The sequence below is a fragment of the Haplochromis burtoni genome, unplaced genomic scaffold, assembly GCF_018398535.1.
Source record: "Haplochromis burtoni strain Fernald_Lab_line unplaced genomic scaffold, NCSU_Asbu1 Contig_2, whole genome shotgun sequence".
In the NCBI taxonomy this organism is placed as follows: Eukaryota; Metazoa; Chordata; class Actinopteri; order Cichliformes; family Cichlidae; genus Haplochromis; species Haplochromis burtoni.
The window spans coordinates 4,853,065-4,863,452 of NW_024582363.1; the positions used below are offsets into that span (position 1 = coordinate 4,853,065).

The 10,388-nt window shown below is 41.0% G+C and overlaps 1 protein-coding gene across 3 annotated transcripts; it reads right to left on the reverse strand.

The window, feature by feature from the left end:
• Window positions 1–4,556: 4,556 nt before the first annotated feature.
• irx3a (iroquois homeobox 3a) lies at window positions 4,557–7,929 on the reverse strand. Of its 3 annotated transcripts, none has more exons than XM_042218477.1 (3): window positions 7,409–7,929; window positions 5,818–6,847; window positions 4,557–5,323 (listed from the first exon to the last, which is right to left on the reverse strand). In XM_042218477.1, the coding sequence occupies exons 1-3, from the start codon at window positions 7,625–7,627 to the stop codon at window positions 5,256–5,258; spliced, it is 1,317 nt and encodes a 438-aa protein (XP_042074411.1). In that variant the 5' UTR covers window positions 7,628–7,929; the 3' UTR covers window positions 4,557–5,255. The 3 variants fall into 3 exon arrangements, with proteins under 3 accessions (XP_042074411.1, XP_042074406.1, XP_005913013.1); XM_042218472.1 differs by having other exon boundaries at window positions 4,557–4,928; window positions 7,409–7,928; XM_005912951.3 differs by having other exon boundaries at window positions 4,557–6,847; window positions 7,409–7,927.
• Window positions 7,930–10,388: the final 2,459 nt, after the last annotated feature.

Below are 10,388 nucleotides of genomic sequence, written 5' to 3' on the forward strand. Positions count from 1 at the left end.
TTTTTTTTCAAGCCCACCCCTTTGCTTATCTCCTTGGCCAAGGCTTTACTGGCAGATTAACAGAGTGAAGAAATGTTGGAGTACACATTTTCCCCAGAAACTTAAAATAAATTCCTTTAATAATTCAGTAAAAACACTGCTCCTGCAATTTCTTTTTGCACAGTTATATAAAGAGTATTCACAAATGTTGGCACATACTACGTTTTTTGTGACACTGAAAAAAAAAGGTTAGGAATATGTACTTACTCGGGCTGAAACATGATTTATAGAAGAGGGGGCATAAAAAAGCCCTTGCTGCTTTTGCTTTGTCCTGAGGAAGAAGTGCAGGAAGGCTATGCTTGGCTTCAAAGCTGCATTTCCATAATTGCCCTGTAACTCGGGCCTGTATGAGGATCTGAAAGGGGCTGAGAAAAGCACAATCTTTCAGCTGGGTGAACGGCAAAAGCCCCGTCGCCTCTCCCTCTGGCCAGTCGCCCTGTTACCCCCTTCCCCACTTGTTGCCTTTCGGATTCAGTGAAAGAATTCCTCTCTCTAACCTCGATCAACAAAAGGCATGAAATCAGTGCCCTCCCTCTCTCCCGCTTCGGGCCTAGAGAATGTCACTCCGTCTGGGCCTTTTGTCCTTTGCACAACCAAGGGAAACACAACAACCCCTCTCTCCCTGCTCCCTGGCTATTCTTTAACATGTTGCTGTGCACTTTCACTTAGATTCTCAATAATGAATGTGCCATAAAACATGCAGGAGACACAGAAGTAGCATATCATTGAAAGGGCTAAAACTGAGCTCTCCACGTTCTCTCCTCTCAGCTCTAGAGTGCAATTTCTTTTACAAGTTGCTATGGTGTGTTGTGGACTGTAGGCTTGTATGTGAAGGCATGTGGTGTGTGGAACATGTGTTCCTGAGAGCAGATCACCGCTCCTCCTGCAGTCAGCTCAGCGTTTGCAAAAGGGCAGCCCCTCTCATAGACTGGGCAAGCACTGGGTGTGGGCGCGGTCGACAGTGGCTCATAAAAGGATTAGGCCGCCACACAAAGATAGTGGGCTGCTTCTAACCCTGACTAGGTCTACAAAGGAGGTGACATTTGTATGTCTCTGTGGCAGGAGGGGGTGTGGCAGAATGGTCCAGGCTGGGGCTTGAAGGAGGAGGAGGTGGCACTGGTGGTGGAGTTACAATGACAGAAGGGTTGGATGAGGTGAAAACACAAGAGTGACCCTCTTTATTCGCAGCGGCCTCTTCTTTCACATGGCACCTCTGGTCCCCTCCAATGGGTTGCTCTAGTGTTTATTTACTCCATGGTTTCTCCCTATTCACACGCGGCCCTCTGATGGCTCCATTGGCCAGACCCTTTCAGCGTGCACCTTTCCCCAGATCAATGAATGCTTCGAAAGACAGATTAGATTTCCTTTTAATGATTCCATCTTTCTCAGATTTTTTTCCCCACTCTAAATGGCTGTCCGAGAGTGCATTACTTGTCTCCTCATGTATGTAGTCCTGTCTTAGCATATCGAGGGCAAAAGCGAGCAGCACTCAGCAGCGAACAATGTAAGCAATTAGATGGGAAATGAAATACAATTTATTTTCACTGTGTCAAATGCATATGTGTTTCCCCGTCTTTATAATATTTATCAGTTAGTGCATGATTACAAGACAGAAAGCATAATTAAGACAACATTGCCTAATAATATGGGAAATCTCAAATCAGGTTAAGTATTTTTTTTATCTATATGCAGCCTAATTACACAAATTTGCCTAAAGAGATCATTTATAATACAAGTTTCTTTAGACCCCTGATTTTGAAAAAAAAAAAAAAATCAATGATGTCATATTTGCTTCTACTTTTTCTTTTTCAATTATAGCTTCTTGGCTTTTCTTACAGCCTTTTGTTGAGTAGATTAGCCTGCGTTTTGTTGGGGAGTTCAGTACTGCAGCGCTACAGTGTGCCTCACACCCTCTGAGCATTTAACACAGCATGGACCTTAGAAATAAGAAGAGGAGTCAGTGTTGATTATTGCTCATTAGCCAAGAGAACATCCACTTAATGTGCAAGGAAACGAGTGACACACCATGCCCCACTGGAAATGGTCCCTGTGTAGCTCTGCACAAAATGTTAGCTAATGCATTCCATTTGCTCTTTGTTACCAGGAGCAGGTTGGACACCTTTGGTGACATAAGCAGGCATGATTACTTTGTTTCTGCATAGGCATTTTAATCCCTAATTTCATGCACTGATCAGAGGAGAGGCCCTGAGCTCTAGACATGATCACTGGCCCTTCAGTAGCATTTCAGCTGAATTCTCGTGATCAAGAGGAGTCTAGTCATGGGCCCTTAGGAGGAAACATCCTGTGAACTGTGAGGAAATAAGCATCGTTTTTTTATGATAAGGTTCAATGCGTTTACATGGAGCTAGCTGTCTTTGCAGGAAGCCATTTATTTGTGTACTCTTTTTTAAATATATAAACTGATGCAGATCTTCAACAATTGTTTAATTAAATGTATTTTATTCATGGACATTCATTGTCAGGCTTTTTAAAGGTTTAGTTTGTTTTTCATAGTAATATCTTGGAGCATTTAAAAAAAACCAAAGTTATCCTAGTATTATATAATCATGAACTTTCAGTCTGAGTGCGATGACGATTTCTTTAATTAAAAAACGAGAAATAAGTTGTTTTTTTTTAAGAGATTGCATCAATGAGCTGGCTGATGCCTCTTATGAATATGCATCGCGTGGTTAGATGTGGCTCTCAGGAAAGATAATTGATTACACAGGAAGGCAACATGGTGAGAAGGGTTCCAGAGCTGCTAAAGGCTCCGGAGCCTTTCTCTTGGCTAAGTTGTGGTTTGTTTAAAGCACATCCCAAACCTAGAGAGGATACGGCTCGAGCGAATCAGGGCTTTTCGTCTGCTTTTCCTGACCTGAATGGAATTGAAAGGGTGCACTAAACGGTTAGACTCTGACTGGCCAGCTGAATCTGCTATGTGTTAAAAAATCTATAAAAATATAAACGCAATAATAAACGAAATCCCTTTTAAAAGTCAGCATTTGTATTATTTTATTATTAACTGGGATAGTGTGACAGTCTAGGCCGATCTCATAAAATAAACTTTAAAAAATTATTTTGAAATAAATAATGCAAAATCTTCCTTCCTTAGACTTTCAGATCTTAACAACAATTTGGAGGAAATTGAATAGGTTAATAAAATATATTTTCATTCGTGTGTGTGTTTTCTTTCTTCATATTTAACTAAAAAAAATCTGTTTACATTTAAAATCAACATCGTAACAAACTAAAACAAAAAACGGAAAAACAAGGAAAAAAATAAATAACTACAAACAAACAGACAACAAAAAAACGAATGGAATTTGTTATAAACCGCATCTCACATATCGCGAAATACTTAAATTGAGGCTATGGCAGTCGCAAAAGGTTAAAAAACAAACAAACAAGCAAAATCTAATAAAAAAAAAAGGAAGAATTTGATCTATATACCATCCGTAACTGTTTTCTTTATTGCACTTTAAATATATGGCTCGTGCACGAAAAGGTGCTGTTTGCCACCTCAAATGGAAATGCCCCTTTTTGTTTCATTAAATAATTTGGAACGTTTAGGGCAAAAATAGAATTTTTACATAAAAAGTCACACACGCACGTTAAAATATTAAAAACAAATGCAGCGCACTCTGAGGAACTGCTGCAAATGGACGTTCTAAAAATAATACAAAGACTTCAAAACGGGTCTGAAAGGTATTTTCTTGTGACAGGATTATAACTGAAAAATGTTGCTATCGAATTTTAAATCGAACTGATGGATTAATTAGAAATTGATTTAAAAAAAAGGTTAGCAGTTTAGCTGAATGAGTGTCAGTGCATCAGAACACTGGCGACTGCAAGTGACTGTAGAGGGAGCTCCAACACTAAGTTTACATAAACTTCCTCTGATAAGGGCTCACACATGCAAATGATCTCATCACGGGCAAACAAAATAAATGATGTTATTATTAGTCATACGGCCACGATATATTACAATTATACCATAGAGCAGCATAAGCTGTGGAAAATGTATGATATATGTGAAGAGCAAAATCATTACAAATTGAGCATGATGAGATCTGGGAGTTGCACTGCCAAGCCAAAATCCACCTTCAGGATCAATTGAGCCATTATGACCAAGTACCAGCGATGCTTTAACAGTCGTTCATTACTTAAAGCCTCTCGATAGACGATAATTTCTGGTGAAAATGAATGAAAGAATTATTCGAAATATTAATGCGCCCGCTACAGCTCTATAGGGATAATCTCACAACATTAATATCCAAATCTATGCCGCAATACTGGCTAATTAGCCTTAAGTCCCGCCACTATATAAAGTGTGATAAATCCCTCTCGAATATATACTTATCACAGCCACGGAGGATGAAGTCTGTGCCCCGGGCTGTCCACTAACACACATACAAAAAACCAAAGCAATGCATTTCAACATGCAATGCACAGTAACAGCCACCATCAAAAGCAGCTGTCAAAATACCTCGGCCAAGAAAAAAAAAACAATCTTATTGTTTGGTTTTTTTGTTGTTGTTTTTTTAAGTTGCAGCAGTTCATTTATTAGCCAAAATATAGACTTTCTTGTACAATTTGGTTCACAAGTATGTACATATTCTTAACTTTATATACAAAACATTTCAACATCAAATCCTCACAGAACTTACAAAAAGAAAGAAAGAAAAAAACTCACAGACTACAGGTTCATAGATTATTACATTAGCAGTTTTACACAGGACATGCTTACAATGTAAGTATACAGAGATGTATTATTCTTATATTACATTCCATATTCAAATTAAAATTAAAGAAGAAAGAGGGTGGGTGAGGGTTTATGGAAAGAGCCAAAAGAACCGTGGCTGGTTCTGAGGTCTAGTTGGTTCTGAGGCCTGAAATACACAGGGGTACAACAAAATGTAACAAAAAATGTAGAAGAAAAACCACAACACTAATAATAGTCTCACGAAGAGTGAAAACATAAAGTGATATAAAAGTGACAATTGCCTTTCAAAAACGAACCTGGAGTGAATTTGCATTGAGCTCATTTGCATGACTGAACAAGTTAGTGTAGCATAGGCCTTGAAGAAATAACCCAAGCGCACACAGACGCATGAAAAAAATGAAACAAAGCTAATTTGGGTAAATGTGGCATTTTAAACTAAAATGTGATATTGCATTAAATGAAAATTCCCAAATGTCATTAACTGACAGCCTCGTTATCTTTGAACCGCGTGGAAAGCTGTTAAAAACAGCTTTTTCTCTGCATCCAAGGCACTAGATCTCTCTGAAGCTGCAGCAAAGAAAATCAAAATGCGTTAATTGAACTTCCTTTGATCAGAGCTCATCCTGGGTTTATGGGAATATAATGTTAAAACGACGTGATTTAATGGGTTGAGGACTTAATGTAAACCATAATACAGGAGCATGGACCTCAAAATAAAGTAGACGACGTAACAGCAACTCAAGAAATAAAGGGGGCCTCTAGTTAAGAAGAGTTTTCGCCAATTTCAATGTTTTTTTTTTTTTCCTTAAACACTTCCTGATGAGGTTTTTTCTTAGCCCTCCCGGACAAGCTGTTACACACACACAGGCACACATCGCACACACTGTATTCTGCTGTAACATTAACACTGGTTATCTGCGTGGCCTAGGCAGAAAAAATATCCATGAACAGGCAAAGAAGGCAAAAGAAGGTCTAAAATAAAATAAATGAAATTAACTAGTGTCTTTGTTTTGTAGTTATTTATACATGCGCGTCTCAGTGACGAGGACATGTACCTGTGACTGAAGTCTCTGAACTATGACTCTTGTCCTCCGTTTGCCTGCTGCTGTAGAGGGCCAGGCCGGTGGCAGTGGCCTGGTTCGCCAGTCCCAGATAATGATTTGAGTTCAGTAAAGCCAGCTGGTGGGCCGAAAAGGCTCGGTTCGTCCAGTTCTGGATTTTCCCAACCGGACAAGAAGAGATAAGTCTGTGAGGAGCGATTATGGTCTGAGCGGCCGGCCCTGCGGAGTTGCTGCCGTTCATTTGCGGCGATTTACGTGGATTGTCTGGGGCCGTAGCTGTCTCTGCCAAAGACCAGATTTTTGGTTTTTGGGCTGGGACGGGGTTGTTTTCTGAGGGCGGTGAGCTCACGGATACAGAGTTCAGTTTGAGCTGTTCCCCGTTTGGCTGGGACGTTTTCATGTCCAAAGAGTGGTGACGGTGATTGTGGAAATGCTCTGCTCCTCTCTGTACGTCTTTGCCCTCCTTCCCCACAGCCTTTAGAAACCTCTGGTCGGGCCCTTGTAAATCCTCATAGCCGTCAGAAATCTCAGAGTCACTCCTCCCGTCGAGTTTAATATCTGAATGCAGGTCGTCCTGGTCGTCCAAGTCGTCCTTGTTCTCAATATTTTCCGTGTCGATGTTCTCCAAGTCGATCTCCTCCTCATCCTCTCTCTTGTCCCCCTCCCCCCCTTCGTGATCGCTGGTGTAAACATTTCCTTCTTCGTCCGTGCGGTTCCGGGGGGTCCAGGTCATCTTGTTCTCCTTCTTTAGCCTCCTCCGGGCGTTGGCAAACCAGGTGGACACCTGGGTGAGGGTCATTTTGGTGATAATGGCCAGCATGATCTTCTCACCCTTGGTTGGGTAGGGGTTCTTGCGGTGCTCACTCAGCCAGGCCTTCAGGGTGCTGGTGCTCTCCCTGGTGGCGTTTTTGGGTCTGGATGGGTCACCGAATTGATATTGGCCATATGGGTAAAAGGCAGGGTGATGGTGAGCAAACCCGGGGTGCTGGACACCGGGACTGTCTTTCAGTTCATACTGAGCACCCTGTAAAAACAAAGAATCGACGCGTAAGAGGGATTAGACATATTATATCAATATCATCAAGTAGTTTGTGTGGAAATGTTTACATTGCGCAAAATCCTCTCTAGCTATCAAGAAATAAAGACAAAAGTGGGATTCTTAATAAAGTGTAAACAAACTAAAAGATTCAAGTGTTTTTGCAGTGGAATTAAATCACCAAGCGCAGATGAAAGGGGGAACAGTAATTTCTTAGTTTAACAAACACTTCCGAAGTGAAACATTTACTATTACACACTATTCTCCACCTTTACCTGTAACCTCCCACATTACATTGCATCATTTTTTTCGTTACTATCAGTTTCCGGAATTTATGTGCGAAATGCGCATAAAAGGCTTAAAGCGCACTGTTAATGTGTCACTTTGTATCCACTTTTAACCATATTTTACAAACTACTCAGTTACAAAGTTCAACGCGGCGTTCTAAAACTTTAAACTTAAAAGGAATAAAGTTATCCCAGTGTCATGTGTAGCTTACGTTTCGACAAAAAGTTTTTAGATAACTTAAGCGAAAGGAGAACAACTCACCAACTGATTGAAAATTGATATATCGTTTGTGTAGGGGAGAAACGCTCCATAGCCTTGCGCTGCTGCGGCGAAAGGAGATCCATACATAGTCGAGAGGACGTTGGAAAGTGCCCCGGACGGACTGAGCTCTGTCCCGGCTCGGGCATTGTTGGCGATCCCCTGGCGCTCCGGCGGGTATATCGGTCGGATGTACTGATATCCCAGCTGAGGGAAAGACATGGTGGTAGGAAAAGGGAAAAAGGTCTGCTGCAATCACACAAAGCAATGGAATTGCCTCGATATCCACTTTTACAGTGTGAGCATGTGAGCAACAAAAGGTGCAAGCAAGGGAAGTCTATATTTCCTCGGGAACAGCCAGTGTAAACGATCCGGTTGCGCCCCTTATTTCTTCCTCCTCTTCTTCTTTCCACCCTCACTTCCCTATTGATCTGGATGGACTAAGGTCAGGTCCTTACAGATTGCTTTAGATTATTGGGACTCCCTTTCTCAGATTGACATTTTTAGTCGTTTAGAAGCCCCTCCTATTTCTCAAATCTCACCCCACTCATACAAACCACACACCAAACACACTCTCTCTCTCCCTCCCTCCCTCTCTCCCTCTGTGTCTCTCTCCCTCTCTTTCGGATAAGTGCACTGACGTCGCGAGCTCTTATTTGAATGGGGTTTCAAATCTCATTTTATGGCTCGCCAATCTATTTCATTTGCTATTTGTTCGCGTCTGGCCTAAACCGCAATTTTTGTATTAATTCGCACAATTTGACCACGCGGATACACGTAAGCAGTTTGCTGATTAACTTTTTTTGGGCTACAATTTGCTTTTAATATAAAATCACAGAAGAAAGTTTTCTCTGGAGACTCAAACTTGGAGACTCAGCTACGAAAGGGTATCGGTTAAAACTCTAAAATCAGAACGTAAAATTAAGTTTATAACCACTTTTAAGTCGTTTTTTTTTTCATTTTTCTTTTTCCTTTTGAATTGCCACACACTAAAAATACAATAACCAATGCAAGGGAGCTAATAACAAGTAGAAAAAATAGTACTTATTAATAACAAATGCCTGTCGGACTAGGGTTCGAGCAATGTGTTTCCAATTACTGGCTTCAAATGCCCCCGGATCACAGGTTACGCACACTTTTTTATTTATCGCTTCATCGCTGCGTGCAAGCTGTGTTTTCTTACACCGATTTGAGGTGTTATGTTCTCTTGGTGGCATGAGACTCGGCGTAAAGTAATTCTTTAATCTGAGACATCAAACGAGTCGCATGAAACTACTTGACATCAAAAGAGACGCTGATGATGGGCGCATTATGCTGTTAATGAAGACTAAGTGTAAAGTAACAACAGTCATAACAAACAGAGTGGATTCGGCTGGAAAGATGTTTATTCTGGGACACGACACTACACGAGAGGGAAATAAATGAAATAAAAAAAAAAGAAGCTAAAAACAAGACCGAATTATTAGAAAACAACAATAACAGCAAAACAAATAATATTAATAATCAAAATCACAATAACAACAATAATAATAATTTTGAACATGATGAGATTGAGTGACTATTCAGTGGCTTTATATAAACACTTTTAATCCACTAAAACGCAAAACGGTCATCCGGCCATATTGCACCTTAAAGTAATCCATTTGATAATTTTCATACGACCGGATGTTTCTTGTTACTCGTGCGGATTAAAACAAAACAAGAGAGTCAGAATTGAAATTCCATGAATCAATAAATAAAATGTGTAAGGGGCAACCCTAATCGCCTTTCAATCCGCCTTTGTACCAGCATCTGTTTTGTTAATCATTTGCAAAACAACTACAAAAAGTTGAATTATTATTTCAAACACTTTATTTAAATATGGTATAAATCTTTATGTATTATTGACAGCGAGATAAAATCCCATCAATCTCTTCAGTTTTGATAATGCGATCCGGGTTTCCAAGAACTCTGAACTTGTATAAACCTTTAATCTTCTTTGGAAGCAGATAGTTATCATTGTCTGGGAGGGATAATAACAGCTATAATTTCTTATATAGAGCTACCCATAAGGATACGCCTTGTTTCTGTTAAACTCTGTCCTGAATCTGTGTGTGTTCTTCGCCGACATCCACCACAACCCGGATTATGGGGTTATTAATTACAACGGCTTTCTGGTGCCATCCGACTGGAATGGTAATCACTACATAGCAGTCAATAGCACGTTCACACTTAACACACACACTCGTGCGCGCAGACACACATCACATCGACCTGCAAACTGAGGGGTCTAGACAGTGAAGTGAGGGGAAAGATAAGTGGAAGGTATAAGGAATACTTTGACGCACAACGGTGTAACAGCACGAATAAGGTAAAGCTTAAAAATGAAAAAAAAAAAAGCAAGTTCAAACACCATATTGCAGAATGAAAACCATGTGTGTGCGCGGGCGTGTGTGTATGACTAAATGAGAGCGAGCGAGCGACAGAGGAAGGGAGAGAGAGAGCCAGCGAGAGAGAGAGAGAGTCGTAATAGCTGAACGTTAGAAGTGAGGATATAAATCCAGAAAGTCCAGCGAGGTGTCTGTCTCCTGCTGTCCGCTAAGCAGCACCCAGAGTCCGGATGGACACGTGTCTCATCCCCGGACTACTTTAACTCGAACCCCCCCCTTCCCCCTCATCCCTCCACTCACCCGCCACACACACACACACACACACACACACACACACACACACACACACACACACACACACACACACACACACACACACACACACACACACCTCTATACCCACACCGAGGGCTGTGATTTATTGCCTCAAATCAAACACCACGCACTAACTTAACACTTTCTCACCGACCTGGGAAACTGGCGTAGCCATAAAAGCATTAAGACGCTGCTCCCTTCTCTCCTAAAAAAATAGAGAGAGTCTTGCTAAACAGTAAACTAACCTCTGCTTGACTTCCGTCTAAACACAAGCAAACACGCGTACTAGGCCAAAGCAC